General features: G+C 36.8%; 1 protein-coding gene across 3 annotated transcripts; it reads right to left on the bottom strand.

Moving 5' to 3' along the window:
- Positions 1-2,065: 2,065 nt before the first annotated feature.
- On the bottom strand, positions 2,066-11,418 carry LOC107419843 (ubiquitin-like domain-containing protein CIP73). 3 transcript variants are annotated; one of them, XM_048475725.2, is made up of 18 exons: positions 10,938-11,418; positions 9,560-9,694; positions 9,123-9,240; positions 8,241-8,348; positions 8,031-8,149; positions 7,858-7,941; positions 7,142-7,333; positions 6,978-7,047; positions 6,744-6,898; positions 5,961-6,125; positions 5,812-5,883; positions 5,428-5,548; positions 5,037-5,357; positions 4,816-4,964; positions 4,508-4,684; positions 3,067-3,690; positions 2,560-2,715; positions 2,066-2,382 (listed from the first exon to the last, which is right to left on the bottom strand). In XM_048475725.2, the coding sequence occupies exons 2-18, from the start codon at positions 9,680-9,682 to the stop codon at positions 2,311-2,313; spliced, it is 2,826 nt and encodes a 941-aa protein (XP_048331682.1). In that variant the 5' UTR covers positions 9,683-9,694; positions 10,938-11,418; the 3' UTR covers positions 2,066-2,310. The 3 variants fall into 3 exon arrangements, with proteins under 3 accessions (XP_048331682.1, XP_015884148.1, XP_015884147.1); XM_016028662.4 differs by having other exon boundaries at positions 3,067-3,693; positions 5,037-5,327; XM_016028661.4 differs by having other exon boundaries at positions 3,067-3,693; positions 10,938-11,417.
- Positions 11,419-19,174: the final 7,756 nt, after the last annotated feature.

Genomic DNA, 19,174 nt, shown 5'->3' with positions numbered 1-19,174 from the left:
GGGTTTTTAGGATTTATTATGTTTCTTTCGAAGCCTATTTAAAGGCTTAGTTATCAATAAGAACTAACTTTGATTTGATTGAGAAAATACTTGTGAGATTAATTATGTCTTTGTTCTTTGAGAACACCTAAAACACCATTAGAGAATTTGTTGTTTTAGCTTGACTTATCAATAGGTTTTCCATCCTCTATTGTGGCGTCTACATTATACCAAGATTTCTAACCACAGGTTGGTTAGGGGTTGAGGTCAATTACATTAGAACTTGAACTTAATTAAGATCCGGACTAATATAATACAGGTTTAGGAGCAGGTCGTCCTAGGTTCGTATCAGTTGGAAGTGTTCTTACTTCAAAATTATATGATGCCATTTGGATATTAAATTTATGAAAAACTTGGGATAAAATGATTAATTTCTTTATGTTTGTTAATAATTTAAGATTAAATCCTTCTAAACAAATTGAAAAATATTAATTAAAAAAACTAATTTAACAACTTTTTAATTCAAACTTTTCCATATTACTTAAAAGTTATTAAACATTCAAATTTTAATCCAAATCACATGCATCGTACGTGGCCATACCTAGTATATATATATATATATATATATATATATATATTTAGCGAGGGATTTCTTTCCCTCATAATAGTTCAAGCTCAATAATGAAAGTCCGATCCTGACAGCAGGCTTAAAAAGAAGGAAATTCTCACATTTTCTGTGAATTGCACCTTCCCTTTCAAGAAGTTTTAATAGGCCCACCTATGAAGAATAAAAGTCAGGGTAAATCCCAAAAGAAACCAGAAATAATTCGAACCGCATTGCTTAACAATAAAGAAAGAATAAATTGCGAATTTAAAATATAAAACAATGGGAACATCAAGTAGTAGCAATATTTTAGTAATCAAAAACCCTAATTCCATTTACCAAAAAAATAAAAAAATAAAAAAAAATTGCTAAAACTTATAAAAATCGCACATTTTCAAAACATAAGCAAAGGGGTCCCATTTGTATGTCAAAGAACAACCGCATCTATTCTGCACGTACCACTGCCAATTTGCCATGATTGAAAATATTGTTCTATGATTGAAAAAGTAATTTATTAAAACATCAAAGTTTAGGATCCCCATGGCTTCTAACGCGGCAACTCAAACAGTACCCCACAAATAACACATGTTTACGCGGTTTTATGCCATCTTCAAATGAAATCCAGAACCGTACAACCCAGTTTCAACTAGGTTTTCTTGCTGGCTTGACCACATATTGTAGCCAATGTTAAAGGAGACAAAACACCCATCATGTTTCGCATGGTTGTTCAAACCACAAAGAATAACATTTAGAAAAACAGGACCACCAATACGAAATTAACAGCCAAATAAATTGTGTTTATGTGATACTCTGTTATATAAACGCAATTAAATTGACTCGTTTAGTGGATCCAGAATCTATAATATATCACTATTTTACATCAGTTGGTCCAGGGAATTTCTATAATGCATTATTAATGAACATTCATAAGGAGTGTCATCTCTTATGTAACATAATAATAAACATGCTGAAAGAAAATGAACAACAATTCAAAGTCACTAAAGCCCACTGAAATAATCAATTTGCATACCTTGACATGTTTCTTTTTGAATGGGGAAACATAATTCGTTTTAAGGGTAACACAAGCTGCAAACGTCGCACAAAATAAATGGTTGCCAGTATGAGGCTAAATCCTCTGGAATTATTAAAGGTCCACTAACTGTATTTTATTATCATAAAATATGTGATCGCTTACTATTTAATAATGTTCAATTAAATAATTAAATGCTTCAAACGTTAAATTCTTAATTTTTTTTCTGTTTTTGGTAAAAAGGTTAAAAGTTGATATACCCTTGCATCATCGACGGTATACTCGAACGATATTTCTTGGTCGGAATCCAAATGCCTCACGAAGCAATTAAAATTTTCATTTGTTTGCATGCAAATTTCGTTAATATCGCTCTATAGAAAAAAAAAAAAAAAATGACTAATCAAAAATTGACTACTCCATATTCCCCTGAAGAAAATATAAAACAACGGACCTTATTAAAGCCACAAACATCTTCACTATATTCAAAGCAAAAAGTAGAATAAAATATATTGTAAACATTTATAAATTCTCAAAATGTATATAAAAACACTATTCAAGCAAAAAAGCCTAATTTTCTTTTTTCTTTTTTTTTTTTTGCGCGCCTAAAGCCACAAGTAAAGTTGGGCAGCCCTGATCGGTCCAGGAAACTACATAAGCTAATCGGAGATGTAAGGGGATACAATCATGTAGGAAATTACTAAGACCTGTCCTGCCCGGAATCATCCTGAAGCCGCCGTTGTATGTCTTGCTGTAACAACTCCACATATTCCTGCGTAAAGAGTCATGAAACCACCTTAGAATCATGCTAAATGAAATAAAACATTGGTAATATATATATATATATATTAAAACCGTCGGCTGATCCCACCCCACCCCCCCAAAAAAAAAAAAAAAAATAAAAAAAGGACCGTTGATTGATCTAAAAATTAGATCACAGGATACTCACACTAGCAAGATCCTCCTCGCTGCATAAGTCATCCACAAATTCTTGAGGACCACTGCTTCCACCACATGACCAAAATGAATTTTCAACAAGAGCACGAAAAGCATCTTCAGGAGAATCCAGGTGCCCAATCCTCTGAGCCACTTGTTGAAGGTCAACCTAAGAAAGAGGACAAAAGAAGAAAACATAAAAACCTTTTGCTCTGTTGTTTCTGAAAATCAGTAGATTCGTATCAAAGATAAATCTATTTTAATCTTTAATATTTATGTAGAGGCTGGATGTGATTTCACAACTTTGCTATAATATTCTCAGTTACGGGATAGGGTGTAATAGGCAACAACATAAAGGTGGAGTCTATCCTTCCCTAAGATTAATAATACATGCAATATCTTTAATCAGTTTTAAGCAAGGTAAATTAGAAATCTCCCACGCCCAAGAAGTGCACCCAAAGGAACATATGTCAAGAACTTCAAAACACAAAACAATTGCCCAGAAAATGTTTACACAAACCTGAAAATTTTGTTCGTCGTGCTCATCTCTGCTCAGGTTCTGTTGATTGTACTGTGGCTCTGGCTGAGGCTCCATAGCAGAGAGTGATTGAGGGGCAGTTGACCCAGACACAAGAGCACGGGACACAATAGGCATCATCTGTTGGAACATCCTCGAAAAATCAATCCCACCGCCATGACCTCCCAACCCGGCAAACATGTTTTCAACATCCTGGCTGTCGATCTGTTGTGCAATTTGATTCATTGCATTACTCATTTGTGGATTCTGTGTGAACTGTTGCAACATGTTCCTCAACACATTTGGAGAACCCACCCCAGTTTGCTCAGATACACCAGTCAACAATCCACTGAGAGCAGGACTATTCAAAACCTGAGACATAACATTTGCCATATCAGCTTGGCCAACAGAACCTTGACTGCCTGATGATCCATCTCTGACCTGGCCAACTGTAGAGGATTGTTGTTCGGTGGATGGATTATTTGAAGTCATCCTATTCACAACAGAGCTTCGAGCAGCAAGAGACTGTAAAAGCTGTTGGGTTCTCGTTGCTTGCTGATCTTGATTGATGGAACTGCTAGTGGTTCCACTGTCACCATTTTTTGCCAGTGGTTTGAGTTGCTTGCCCTTCTGTTCAAATACAATAATAACAGTCAGGAGTTTGTTTTATTTGCCTGCAGAGGTGGTTTATTTATTTATTAAGAAATTGGATACAAACAAAATAAAAAAGGAAAAACTCAGATTCCCAAGTAACAAATCAATACATCATAGCCTCACACAACAGACGCATCACCCAATAGTCATATTATTCTTAAATACAACCAACAATTCGTGATACCATTACAATAAGTACTCCAAGTTCCAAATACAGTTTCCCCATTATTTACATATCCAAAAGGCAGCTCAAAAAGTAAATTCAGCACTGCAAAATCTGCCACAATTTATGCAGTTCTTAGTAGACACTATTATATTCAATAACAAATTTCACCTACCATGAAGATATCACAGCAAGAAAAACAATTAAGGAGAAATGACAAGCAACTAAAAATGTCAACAACATCGCTGGGAATAAAGAACGAAAAGCATTGAAAAATGGGAGTCGATATTCCACGCACCGCTCTTGCCAAGCAAAGCCTTTTTGCTTCTTTTAACATGTTTTTCTATCCTCATTCATTTCTGTATTTGTAACTTCCTACTTATTTTAAAGGTGTGTTCTAGTATTTAGCACATTACACAATAAAGCATTTTACAAAATAATAACCCCTGACTTCTCCCCAGTCTATAATCCCAAATAAACCTTTCCAGTTTGTTTAATCTGAACTCATACATTACACATGTAAAATGAAATAATATAAGATCCTCCAATCAAAATGAAGAAATTTATAAACTTAACAATTGTAAATTTCAATAATTACAAGTAAAATAGAAAGCAGAAATACTTCACCTTTCGCTCCAAACTTCCAAGTCCTAAGCCAAGTGGAACGGCTTTGGCATTTCCACTGGATCCTTGAGCATTTACTTTGACATCTTCAGACTTCACAGTTTGTCCACTTGAACAAATCCAAGGACCTTTGACCGAGCATGATGAATCATCTTTTGAACCGGAAGAGCTTCCACTATCCTGATAATCACCAACTCGATCACATTCAGGTTGAGGCTGGTATTAAATGTTAACTAAGGAAACCCCATATATACACATATCAACATAGGGAGAAAAAGAGAAGAAAAGAGACATTAAAGCACACAGCATACCTCATGCCCTTCAATTTGAGGAGTGCATGCATGTAATGACACACCAGATTCTCCACCTCCATTGACTGCCATGGTACTAGGATGTTCATTCTCTGAACTGCTGCTACCAGAGCCAACAGATGAACTCCGAACATTAGATTCTGCCTGACCTGAAAAGAGAAATAATCAGGCTCAGAAGCTGGCATGTTATTTGAGCATGTATATGAAAATCAGTCATCTACCTGATTGAACCGCATGAGCTCCTTGCATGTTACCAACTAAATTTCTAATTTGCGAATTAACTTCAGATAAAACTGAGGACAGAGAAACAGAGTCAGAAGGTGGCTGTGTAACAGCAATTCCTGGACCAGGTTGTGCTGCACTGGAAATTGGAACACCACTAGGGTGTGATGGTACAGCAGCAGCAATTATATTCCTTACAGGAAGCATCCGCGATGCACCCAAATCATTGGAACCAGCTCCATTACGGCGTTCTGCCAGCATCCCCTCTCCATTACTTCCCCTGGCACCAACTGCTGAAACAATTGGTGGAAGTGAGGCACCTGATAACAAACAGCATTAAATTGATACCAACAAGGATGAGATGCAAGTAAAATAGTGAATCTCCCTTACCAGTATGTATGTGAATGTTTACACTCCTTGGGGCACTTCCAACACCAACTGGACCAGAGGTCAAGGGATTGGATGTAGGAACAGAACCCCCAAAGAGAGGGTTGGTCTGGAGGGGAAAAGGCTGCAAATAAACCAAAATAGTTGAATTGTCAATGTTTTCAAAAAACTTAAAAAGGAAAAGGTAAAATAAATAAATAAATAGTTAAGTAGACAAAACTATAATTACTTGAAGACCAAAACCAAAATGATAATGGAAGTTAAAATTTAAATTTTTTCAACTCACAAAAAATACTTCAACATCAGCAAAACACTGTGCCAACCAAGATATATACTTTATAAATCATTCCAACACTAAATCAGTGATGGATACAAATATTTACAAACCTGAACCATTATAGGATTAGGCCCTGATGGAGAAATATAGACTGCAGGCCCAGCATTCACAACAGATTCTGCCTGCATATTTAAATATAACTGTTGTAAATGACTGGCAATAATATAATAAAATAGCCACATAAAGGATAAGAACATACAGGAGTCTGCCCCATCCGCAGTGTCAGTATTGTACGGCCAAGCTCAAGAAGAAGAGCACCTAAATGTTGCATTGCGAATCCTACTTGCACAGATTCTGACTGAATTTGCCCCCTTAAAGTGAGATCAGAAGATCCTCCTTCTTGCTCTAAGCGTCCTGCAATATGCTACAAAGTTGCAGCAAATTACAAGCAACACAAAATCAGAGAATAGGAATAAGTATCCAATAATAGTTCCTTTCAGCAAATTGGATTTTACAGTCTATCAAAAATTGCCATCAGTAAAAGAGTAGTAACAAGTCTCAAATCACTAGGGCCTGACATGTACAAGTCAAGGACCTCTTCCATGTAAAGAAATATATTTATGGAGATAAGATGCTATGTGGTTTTGGTCATAAAATAGTATAAGGTTCCTAAATTCTGCCATTCATGTTAGGCTATGCAGCAAGATTGTATAGCATTGTCAGAAACTTCCACCTTGTATTGCATCAACCATAAGGATAGATGTTAAATCCTTTACAATTAAACTTCTCGGGCCATTAATCATTCAATATTACATGCTTCAATTTCATATATGCAATGTTGTTAAAATTTTCAAATTGTTTTGTCAAACTGAGGTCTTTACAGTTAAAGTTCTAATCCTTTAAAATGATAATATGTTGTACTACATTAAAGAAAAGGTTTTGGCTGGAATATTAAAGACATAAAAATAGCATAGGAGAACTCAAATGCAGTTAAGTTAGATACAAAGAGATAAAATAAAAAGCTTCAGAATATAGAAATTACAGAAAGTGCAGCAACAGCATGTCTGCTGAGCAGGCGTTCTGCATGACGTAGAACAATGCTCAAAGCTTCAGGAGTATGCAGACCCTGTGTATTGGAAGGTAAGTCCATCCTTGGCTGGTCACCCGTATTGTTTGAAGATAAATTTGTCTGGTAACCTGCTAGAAGAAGAATAGTTTATCCTATGCAATTGCTTTCAAGTAGAAACAACAAGATAATTGGTTTCAGTACCAATACCGTTTTGTGCCAGGTTTTGCTCCATGCGGTTCATAAACTCAGAAAGAGTGTTCAGGGAGTCTGGAATTGGCTGACCAGATCAAGGGGCAAAAAGAAAAAGAAAAAGGACATGAATAACAGTTGCCAAATGCAAGTAAAAAATGAGGATGAAGAAAGAATAATACCACATTTAGAGAAGGAATGGGAATGGCTGAAGCAGCAAGAGGCACTTGCCCGGCTTGATGCAGAGTTTGAAATTGTTGACTGGAAAAAACTTGCCCAGACGATGCTTGATTTCCCGCTTGGCTCTGACCACCAGCATTACCATGCATTCCTTCTGTTTCATTTCCTTGGGGAAACTGACCAGGATTACTCGACTGTAGACAATAAAATTAATTATTTAAGTGCTTTGTATAAGAAGGATTCATACTGCACATTTGAGAAGATAAATGTCTACCCCACACAAGGACTCCAACTGATGTAACTAGCAGAAGTATAGAAATATTACAAAAGATTATGCAATGAAGAAATGACATATTTAATAGGCAATCATGCAAAGAAGACATCCAAGAGCATGTGGCATTTTTCTTCATATACAGGCAATAGCAGGTAGAAATTACTGGGCCAAGAATTTATCAACAGACGGTTTAGCCATAAGAAGGGATTATGCAAAAAGGGGATTTAGCCATGAGGCCCATAAAAACGGAAAATAATAATTAACATGGACGAAAAAGAAGGAAGTATGAAAAAGACCATAAATGGCAATGGTACCATAAATGGCAAATGATCTAAAGCAGTTGGTAACAAATCAGAAAGACTGAAATTTCATTGCTCCAAACAGACACAGATGGGAAATTCAAAACTCTAGATGATAGTAATTTTAAAAAATTTCTTCGCTCACAGTAGTAGTAGATGGATTGATGCCAGTAACATTACTCAAATTCTGGCCGCCAACTCCAATTGAATTCAGGACTGCCCCTATAACCTACAAGAAAACCAAACATCATATAATGATCGACAAGCAGCACAATAAACGAGAGAAATGACTTCCAAAATTTAAGCATAAAGACAGACCCGAGTAAGATCAGGAACAATGGCTTCAGTTTGATCCCCAACATTAAATGTCCCAAGAACTACACTATGAGATATTTGACCAACACGATTACGTGGGGCACCTGTGCTAGCTTCATTGACTGCCAAATGATATCTATGAGCATACTTTACAACCCATAAATGTTTGAAGAACGCACTAACAAGCTAGCAACAAAGGTCAACAATCAATACCTTGACTGGCATTAGGTCCATTAGTCTCACCAGGGCTTGTACCGGATGAAGCTTGTGATTCTGCTGGTTGCCTTGCAACTAAATGCAGTGTATGTCCATTTTCCACACCTATGATCAGTTAAGGCCTTGTATGCAGAAATTGAAAATCATATGGGCCACAAAATGCATGATAACTACAATGAAGTAATGAGAAGGATCAACAGTAAAAAGACTTATGAAGTCTGCACAAAATTAGTGACTAAAAAAAACAAATGCTGAGATACAGGATGCTGACAGCAATTCCTTAGGGGCCAACTGACCAACATTTATCAAGTGAAATAGATATTGTGGCTCCAATATCTGGATTCTTATGCAATAAATGAACGATCTAAATGACAACTGAGAAACAACTTTGCAGATAGCAGCATTCTCCAATACAATGACTTCAAACACTCCTATTCCAAGCACATTAGCAATCACTCGAGCCCCTTATCAATCTATGAAGCTAGAAGTGTGAAAATATATTACCGGATTATCAGAAAAAATAAATCAACACCATCAACTCAAAAGATCATAAGAAATTTCCTAAATCAACTTTTTTAGGGAGGAACAAATAAAGAATTGCTAAACTGGAAATACCAAGTCATTATTATTTAACTTTTTCGAGCAGAACATTATCTTGACAGAAAACTATGTGTATGACAAACAAAACAGATTTTGCACATCAGAACACCCTTGTAATCAAACTCTTAATATTAACACACAACAGTACTGGAAATGATAAAGATAATGTATGATCGAATTATTCACAAGCATAAGCTAATATAGTATAACTTAGAGAACTTAACTATAACTCTCTGAATCATTTCAAATTAAATAATCAAACCATGAATGGAAGGATACGATAATCAGAAAGAAGATCATTATCCTTTAAGACCTTTCCCCTGAATATCAGCCGTTGCCGACCAACTGGGACACCAGTTTCATTTTCTATTTTCTCCTTAAACAAGGAGACAGGCATCTGAAATTATGTACGGTGAAACATATATTAGAAATTAAAAAAAAAAAAATTACAATCTGATAAAGTAATAACAATCATGTAAATCTATGCAAGTTTGACAATATTTGCGCTTAAAAGATGTGTTGTCCAATGAACATGCTCAACAATATCGCATATCCAAAACCTTGGGCAGCTAATTCACATTTTGAACATTGCATAAATTACAACCATCATCAAAGTAAAACAGTCCTAATACAAGACAAACACGTTAACATGTACAATAACAATAAAAGTACTTTCACAATAAATGCTCGATCTACATATAAAACCCAGTACTCACATTTTTGTCCACCTCAAAATTGTAAATCTGAGAATCTAGGGTCTTAATTTTGATCTGAACAGTTGCATCAGAACTTTCCATATTGCTAGTACTTGAGCCTTCACCTGAGTGCTGATCTGCCATGCTAATTGGATGCTGAAAAAAGAGTAATACGAACAAAACAATCAACCACTTGCCCCTTACTAACATTAAGAGCAATATACAAACACAAACCACGGCAACAAAGAACATGATGCCAAAGAAAAACCCAAAAAATTTCTTACTACGCACGAAATGAGTTAAAACTGAGGTTCAACCTGCCTGCACTAAGATGTTTAAAATAACAGTTCAACACAACATACAAACCAATATAAAAACTCCTTTCAAAAGGAACCATTATCTAAATGAGGTACACAATAACCAACAATGCTGAGCTGGCTAACATGACAAAAGAAGCAAGAAAATCGTCAAAGTTGACCACTGAATTCCATTTCTTCCAGGTAAACTATTTGTAATTACACTTGGTGCAAAGTTCTAAATGTCTCTTTATCTCAGGCATTTCTTTCTAGAACTACATATGTTGTCGATGCGAGACAAGGGAATATAAAATTATAAAGCAGCAATACTGTGGATGTATAGCGGTTGGAAGGTGAAGTGCAAAACCGTTTAGTTGATCTTCACATTTAGCTGGAGATATCCATCTCTCTCTCTCAAATTCAACAAACACGCGAATTATAACTACATCTTAAATTCACCCGCAAAAAAAAAAAAGAAAAAGAAAAAAGGACGCTACTTTTATGATTTTGCCAAAAAATTAATGGATCCCACAAACATCATAAAATTATCAATGTCAACATTAGCAAAGTTCGCTAAACGTCCATCCAAATTTAAACTCATCTATCACAACGAATCCTACATATTTCCTTTTTCGGGAAAGGCACCTAACCCTCGCTCACCCTGGTTGGGCGAAAGGCATGCCGTAGCTAATGCTATGTAATATACATAGAGATGTAAAAGAAACAGAAAGATCTACAGGATTCTAATACCCATAATGGGGATGCTGTATTATACTATTGACGAGTTCTAGGGTTTCAACCCAAAACCAATAAACCAAAGACGGTGCTTACGCCAATGTCCATACCCAGGTAAACACTTTAGAGAGTGCCCATTATTGTTGACGAATGACAGCAAGATGTTTAATCCATTTTTGGATGAAATGAAACTGAAACAATATTTGAAACAACCTAATCCAACGGAAAAGAAAACTGAAAAACGGATTTCACAATCAACAAAACAAACTGTAACAAAACCTGAAAAGCCTGAAAAAAAATCGAAATAACATTCTTAAACGATCTACATAGGATTAGCAATAAAATCAACAAATAAAACATGAACAGACCTGCCGAGCCTGAAATCAGAGATGACGTAGGAGGAAGGTCCGACCGATTTGATCGTCGACAGTGAAAATTGATTCGTAAAGATAGAAGAGCGCAAAAGCAAAGGGCTTTTCCTTTCGGTTAGCAAGGAAGTGTTCAACCACAACGACACGCGACGAACCAGGTCCGGCACTCCAGCCCGTTAATGCCTTGGAATTCCAGAACAATCTAGACTTTTCGTCGGTACATTTCTTGTTTTTCTTTTTTCCTTTTCTTAAAACCTCTCTTTTTTTTATTGTTATTATTATTTTTTCTTTTCTTTCGCTACGGAAACCCCCAAAAATTCTTCAGTGTCAGAAGAAGAAAAAAAAAAAAAAGTACGCCGTCAGTCGTTTCACGGTTGTCCTTGTGCCAGGTTACGACGTCGTTGCCTTATAACAGTGTCCGTCAGTCTGTGCGGACAAAGGACGATAAATTTGAGCGTGTTTGTGTGCTTGTAAACGTCCCGGTTTTCCCTGAATAAGAAAAAGCCGCTCCTCTGCTGGGTTGGGTGTCTTTTTTAGGTCCGTCACGATCTTGAAATTGTATCACATTCATGGCCGGCCCAATTCATTAGCCTTAGGGCCTATTTTAATTTTTTTTCTCTAGCAAAACGGCCTTTTAATTGAATAAAATATTTTTTAGGGTTTTTTTTCGAAAAATAGGCATTGTACAATTTTATTTTTGAAAAATAGTAAAAAAAATTTTTTAAAAGAAATAGCCACCTTTTAACCCATTCAGACCAAAATATCCTTTTTTATTTTTAAATTTTTTAAATCTTTTTTATGTTTTTTCACTACCAGAACGTAGGTTTTTTATTTCTTTTGTTTTTTTGTCTCTTCTTTCCCTTTCCCTTTCCCGTTTGAAAGAAACCTAGGGCTTTCCCTTCCACTTTCCTTCCAAAAAACATCATCTCATTCATCAAAAAAATCATCCTCACTGGCATTTTTGATAGATTGCTTTCGAATTTGCCTCTGTCCTGCAGATCTGCTACGGTTAGAAGACCCAAAGTCATACATACGGCATACGAGGCTTTTTATCCACCCCATTTTACACCCTTCACTGGCTTTGATACCTTTTGGGACACGCAAACATTTCTGGCCACCATCAGTGTTCTTGCCACCGTCGGGCTTTAAGGTAAACATACATCTCTCTCTCTCTCTCTGCTTTCCTTTTCAATAGGGTTTCGATTCTATTTGATGAAATTATGTTATTTCAATAGGCTTTCCTTGTTGTTTAGTTTTTCCTCTCTGTTCATGTGTGACTTTTACTAATCTTGTTAAAAGAAATGTATTTAGAACACGCACTTTTGACTGGCCATTGACTAGGCAAAGCTCAGAAAATATGTAGCAGTAGTACTAGTTTGATTAGATTTACGGGATATACTTGAGCTAGCTTGCTGTATATGTCCCCAGAAGGAATAAATAAATTCCTTGTAGCTATCAGAGTCTTTTATATTGCCTCTTGAAATATATAAAAAATGAGGAAATTCAGGAATTTTATGCAATGATTTTATCCTTAATTTTTTTTTTATTATTTGTATATTTTTGTAGTTATTTAGTTGTTAGTAGTTCTTGTGGTTTATTTCTGTTGGTGTAAAATTTCCAAATTTCGCATATGCTCTGGTTCATTTGAATAGAAATCAAAGATAGAATATAGAAGGAGACATTTACCTATTTGAGCCTCCAGGCTCCATCTTATCATTAGCTAGGTAAGCAATATTCTGTGACCTCTCCTATGCACATCTTACACATATAATATGCTAAGTTTGATTGCTGCATGGTTAAAAAAGTCACACTCTTTTCTTTTTTTTTCCAAAATATGAAAAAAGTCATTGTTGTTACTCCTCTTTGCGGGAAAAAAAAATCAATAAATACGAATTAGGAACAGCTCTGTGTTGTGGATTTGCTTGGCACTAAAATTTTCTTTCTCAATTAAAGTAGAGTTAAATTCAATTCAAAGGGCAGAGGTCTTATGGTAGGTTATTGTGGTTATGAAACTAGGCAAATGGTGGATGTGATGAATTAATTTAATCTATTCTAGCTGTCTTGCCTCTATTTATTTTATTTTATTTTTTCTATTATATTCTAGCATATCATTGTTGGGTTTTATGTTACTTTCAAAATTTCCATTCTTTGCCATGAAAAATAATAATAATAATGAAGATTGCAAGAAAATCTAAGGAACTGTTAGGAAATTATCAATAACCCACTTGTTTCGACAAGTTGTGTTCTGGGTTGAGCTTCTTTCATCAGCTTAAGAGATTCAATGCTGCTTTCTGGGTATTTTCGATTGTATTGGTAGCTATTTAAATGGTTTCAGTGCCTCTCGAGATAGCAAATGGTACAGGTTTTATTTATTTTTATTTTTTTCATTCTGTTCTATATGCTTTTCCTACTTTTTTGGTTCATATGAATCATTATTTTTTGTGTTTTCATTGTCTTTGATTGAAACATGAGTTTCCTCACAGCTCTATATGAAGTTTGTATTCTTTAGAGTCAATATAGTAATTCTTTGATATATTTATCTAAAATTTTGTTGGGATTGAATGGAAACAACTTGATATTTGCTATATAATTGTTGGAGAAGAAAACTCTGTCTTCAGGTTGAACTCAACATGGTTTCTCGTTTTGAAATTGCTACAAGAAATGATTTTGGGAATAAGGTTTTTATGTAGATTGATTTATGTTGGAATTGCTGGATTGTGGAATTTGAATCTTTTTTAGATTGAATTTGGATAGAAAATTCAGAGAAAGAAATTTGAATTTCAATTAAGTTGTAAAAACTTTAGAGACTATGTTAGTGAAATTACAAAATAAGTTGGAGCTTATTAATCTTAGGAAAAAAGGTTGAAATTTTAGATTCACAAATGTAAGAATAAATAGAGCTTTTTATGAGAAATTTACATAAAGCCTTAAAATCAAACGGACAAGATTTTTCTTTAGGTCTCTGTCCAATTTCTTGAAATGGGAAACTTCCCAAACCCATAAGAGAAGCAGTCCCCCACCAGGCCACAGTCCTAACCCAACCCGCAATGAAAACTAGTGATCCCCATATTTTTCTTGACTTGTCAAAGATGATATGCACTTATCTTGCCTCTTTCTTCTAGTTATTATTATTGTTTGGTTGCACTCCAAAAACATAACCACTCTCATGATGGAGTCTCTACTCCACGCTCCTATTAACTAAGGATAGATATGTAATGATAAACAATGAAAGGAATAAGTTGCTCTTCGATGTTGTCTCTTTGGTGGTAAAAGTGGAGCCGATTATTCTCATTACACTGAAAAAGTGACCATAAAATTTCCTTTTCACATATGCATTTTTTCAACTGGAAATATGTATGAATTGTGTACTACATTTATATTTCTACCCCTGTTGATCTTATATAGAGGTTGTTGTAATTTGTCTTCAGATGCTGGAATTTCCTTTTCATCTTTAGTAGTTGTCAAAGGAAAGATTTGTTGGGATCCTTACTAATATTGATTTTCTATATTTTTCAGCATTGGAGGAGCAGGCGATGGAATAAGCAGAAAATTGAAGCACAAAAGTTGCCATCGTTAGAGTTACAAGTGTATGCTGAGAAAATTACACACACACTTACAGAGATAGAGAAAGAAAGAGAGAGAGATATATATAAATAGATAGAGAAGCATTGGTGGCGGTTTGTCCCCCATTAATGTAAGTTGCTTCTCTGAACAAAATAGAAAAATGTTGTAAATTAATTTCGCTTGAATGTAACGAACTAATTTGAGAACCTTTATTTGTGCTGTATTGAATGGTTATTCAGAATTGTTGATAATTTCCATGATGGATTATTTTAGATATGATAAGTCATCTCTTTATAAATTGCTCAATTTTGAACCTTTGTCATTATGCGCTATGCTTATAATATTGTGTTATTTGGTGTGACGGAAATGTTTGTATTGCATGGTTAGAATATGAAATGTGAAATTAAAACTATTGTGATGTTGTGTTTTTGTTTGAATTTAAGGGGAGGTTTGAATGTGAAACCATAATATATCTATAGGTTATCCTTAGGAAACAATGTATAATGTACACTACTAATGTATAATGTACAATACTATATAGAAGATATAGTAGCTTTTAAATCCACATATGCGCTGGTTCGAAAAGATTCTTTAGCCATTTTCATTATATTGTTGCACAAATCCCGTTAGGTGTATGTCATTTAGGTTCTAGAAAATTTTTCATCCGGAGGAAAATATTTCCTCTTTTTTTCCTTCTAGAGGAAATTTTTTCCTCTGGGCAGAAAATTTTTTACTCCAGGTGGAAAATGTTTCCTCCAGGAGGAAAGTTTTTCCTCCAGGCGGAAAATTTTTCCTCCAGGCGGAACTCGTGTCGGAAAAAATGTTTTCTCCATCTGTTATGCTTTGTTGTATTTGATTTGCAGATAAATGGATTCAGATTACCAATGAAGGTTTTGGGACTCGGAGATATCGAGGGCAAAGGTTAATTGTAGATCGAACTTCTGGGAAGCCGTGTCGAATATTAAGTTCAAGCTGACTCCAGCCCAAATAAAGAAGTTTGAGGATAGCTATTTTGCCACTTTTTGAAGGCCAACGAGATACAATTTAGTGGCCATATTGACAATACCATGCTGTATAGTCAGTGTGTTTGCGACGATAAGGATTTTATGGTATTCAATTTTGGAGGGCGTGGTGCTAGATTTACTCAGAGAGACTTCACCATAATTACAGGTTTACGGTTTGGTTACGAACCCAATAGGTGAGTTAACATCTCTTGTAACACCCCGTCCCGAATCGCACCGGAATCCGTGCACGTTGACCGAGGTTGACCGTTGACCGAAGGGGTCAAAAGTTGACTTTTTGACTCGGTGGGAATTTCGAGTTGACCAGGGTACCGTGGCGAAGTGCACGATGCCACGAGTTCGTAGACTGGTAGCACGTCGAAAACGGAGCTACGGTTTGAAAGTTATGGATGAAACAAGTTGCGGTCCAAACTGTCCAAGGGGTGCCGAAGTTGACTTTTTGTTTATGGGGAATTGAGCTTTGACTCATGCATGGTTGTGAAGTGCTCGTCGATACGAGTTCACAGACTAGCGGCACGCTCAAAACGGACATCCGGTTAAAAAGTTATGGACGTTTGAAGTTTATCGGATACTGTATTATTTTAATGTTTTTGGGTCGTGAACAGTGAAATGCCACGTGTCAGCTTCTGAGTGGTCCATGTGGCATGAACAGTGTCACGCAGGGTTTTAATTTTGAAAAACTCTCGGGGAAGAGAGAGAAAGAGAAAGAAGAGAGAGAAAGAGAGAGAGGAGAGAGAAAGAGAGAGAGAGAGAGCCACCGCCGGCCACCGGATTTTGCCACTGTTCCGGCCGAGTTACTGTACACGCGCCGGACAGAAAGCTTGCCCACCTCATTTCCGGCAAAACCTCCAAATTTCACGGCGAACGGCCGCCGGACGCGCCCGGATCGGACGTCCGAAGTTTGGCGGCGATTTTTCCCCTCCACCGCCGGCCACCGCGAATCGGCACTATTCCGGCCGATATACAGTACACGCGCCATACACCCAGCATCCTCTCCTCAAGTCCGGCCTACCCACCAAAAATCACGGCCATCGGACCACCGACGCGCCGGGATCGGAGCGTTTTCCGGCGAGGGGTCGAAAATCTTCAAACGGTGATTTCTCCGCCGTCCGACCTCCGTTTTGCTCACCGTCGGTCCCGTTGGATTGCTCTCCTCACGATCTACAAATCTGCAAAATTTCACAGCAAACGGCCACCGTCGGAAATTACTGTTCCGGCGACGGTTGCCGGTGACGTGGCGGCCCGCCGGAAATTACTGTTCCGGCGAGTACCCGAAAATTCCGGCCAGCTCCAGTCCGCAGTGTTCGACCTCCTGAACCCAAATCCGACTTCCGTTTCCGCCAATTCGCGACGGTTTGGGAGAATTGCGGAGCCGAAACCCGAAAAGCTTCCCGACGAAATTCAAACCCCGTCGGGTACGATCATCGAAAATTAAGACCGGATCTGTGATTAGCATCACTCGAGCTTCGATTCGGTATATAACTCGTAAATTCTAGATATCGTTTGTGTTTTGACCCCCCGGGTACCGGGTATTATTTACCCGAATAAAATATTAATTTATTTGACTGTCTGTGAATTTTGTTCTAGGAGCACCGGTGAGTCGTAGAATTGATCCCGTAGTGGATCATGGGTTAATTGCGTGCTCCAGGTGAGTGACCCACCTTCAAATTAATTTTGGGAATTTAATTGGTGAATATATAATGTGTGATTTAAATATTTGGAATTTAATTTCTATGTGTCAAATATTTATTTGAATTATTGTGGAATTATTTGTGAATTTATCGGATTTAAGAAAATGTGTATTTCACCAATTTATGCCATGTGGAATTATTTTATGGTTTTGAGGATTTTGAAATTGGTGTGGTTTTAATGGTAAATTGGGCACGATTTGATTTTCAAATATTTCAAGGAAAATATTTGGTTATGTTGGTGATTTCAATTTTTATGAAATATGCCCATAAAATATTATGGGATTTGATTATGATATTTCGAGAAATTATTTATGCTTGGAAAAAAAATGTGGATATTTGAATTGATGGATTTGGGAGTTGGTGGATTTGAAAATCATGGAGGAATTTATGGTATGGATTATAAGGAAATTGTGGAGAATTTTCCGGTTCAAGCGGATGGATTATGCCCGCTATGCTTATGAAAAATGTGAAATTTGTTTTAAATTTATGGATTTTATGATTTTTAGATGCACCGTGCACGTACTGGTGTTCTGATTATGTGATATGGTATATGTGATATGGTTAGTGTGCACACGGTTGTGATTAGCGCGCAGGTGGGTGTGATTAGCGCGCAGGTGATGTGATTAGCGCGCAGGTGGGTGTGAGTAGCGCGCGGTTGATATTATGAGGGTGTCCTGTGGATGCCATCGGAGAGGGCGGCCACCCCCCTTTGGCCGGGACACCAGGTTAGCAGCGGCGCAGTGGGACGCCACGCGACCGTATGCCGGTTTCTTTCTATAACCTCCTGTCTGGCGGTACCTTGGGACGCTGGGTACTGTTGGCGCCACTGGTATATAGTGGGTGCATCAAATGATTTTCAGAACTGTGTTTTAAAAATAAAATGTTTGGAAACTGAATTGGAATTAAAAATATAATTGTTACCGCTTCTGGTATTTAATTGATGTCTTGGTTTTCGGGGAATATGGATAAAGGGTTTTGTGAAATTGTTTTAAAAGGGGAACCTTTCCAACTGAGAGAATTGTAAGGGTTTTGAGAGAAAATATTATTTCCAAATAATTATTATTTATACTTATTACTGTGATAATATATGGTATAGTAGTAGGGTCGCTCACTGAGATGATTAGCATCTCACATTCTTAAATTCCGTTCCTCTAGGTACCAGGTTGTCGGTGTTCACTCGGAGCGGACTTGATCTTCCTCGCTGTTTTAGTTCGGCAGTACCCTGTTATTCTTTTATTGCAGTTGTAATATTTCTTTCACTCTTGTTGTATTTATTTTGCACTGGATTACTGTATTTATTTTTTTTAAGTGCTGCAATTTGTGGAATCGATTTGTAGTACTGTGGGAGGAATAAGGGGATAATTTTAGAAGTGTGTTTTCAGTGCAGGTAAATTGTGGTAAGTAAATCCCTTAGGGGAGGCTCTGTCGGATTTTCCGTTGGAGGGTTCGGTAGGGTTTCCCTGGGATCAGGGCTGTCTAGGGTTCCGGGGAAGGAATTCTGGACGGGTCCTGACATCTCTACTCGTATTAGTGACATGTATTTTGGCGGAAAGCGACAGGTCACTAACTCGGAGATAACCGAAGCTTTCATGATCGCACAGTGTCAAGACGATGATGAAGCCGACGATGATAGATTGAAGTTGGCTTTATTATATTTCCTAGAGACGGTTCTTCTAGGCAAAGAAAGCATGACCACCGCACCTCATAACCACTTGGAGATGGTGGACGATTTAGAGTACTTCAATAACTATCCATGGGATACTTTATCATGTACTACCACCTTTAGATCGTTGAAGAGTGCTTTTGAGCATAGAGAGTCCATGGCTTTAAACAAGTCAAAGAGTTATAGTCTTTGTGGGTTTCCTTTGGCTTTCATGGTAAGTTTGTTACACTATTATTTAAAGTTTGTTACACTTGTATTTATGGTGTGTATTTCTTTACTTATTCATTATTAATT

The sequence above is a fragment of the Ziziphus jujuba genome, chromosome 5 (genome assembly GCF_031755915.1).
Source record: "Ziziphus jujuba cultivar Dongzao chromosome 5, ASM3175591v1".
In the NCBI taxonomy this organism is placed as follows: domain Eukaryota; kingdom Viridiplantae; phylum Streptophyta; class Magnoliopsida; order Rosales; family Rhamnaceae; genus Ziziphus; species Ziziphus jujuba.
The sequence above is the reverse complement of the archived record's forward strand: the minus strand, read 5'-3'. Positions and strand labels throughout refer to the sequence as shown.

Coding starts and splice junctions, on each gene's coding strand:
- LOC107419843 (XM_016028661.4), bottom strand. CDS start 9,682: ATGGCAGATCAGCACTCAGGTGAAGGCTCAAGTACTAGCAATATGGAA. Junction 7,942..8,030: donor TTGTTCCTGATCTTACTCGG/GTCTGTCTTTAT, acceptor GTTTTCTTGTAG/GTTATAGGGGCAGTCCTGAA. Junction 5,884..5,960: donor TGCGGATGGGGCAGACTCCT/GTATGTTCTTAT, acceptor TTAAATATGCAG/GCAGAATCTGTTGTGAATGC.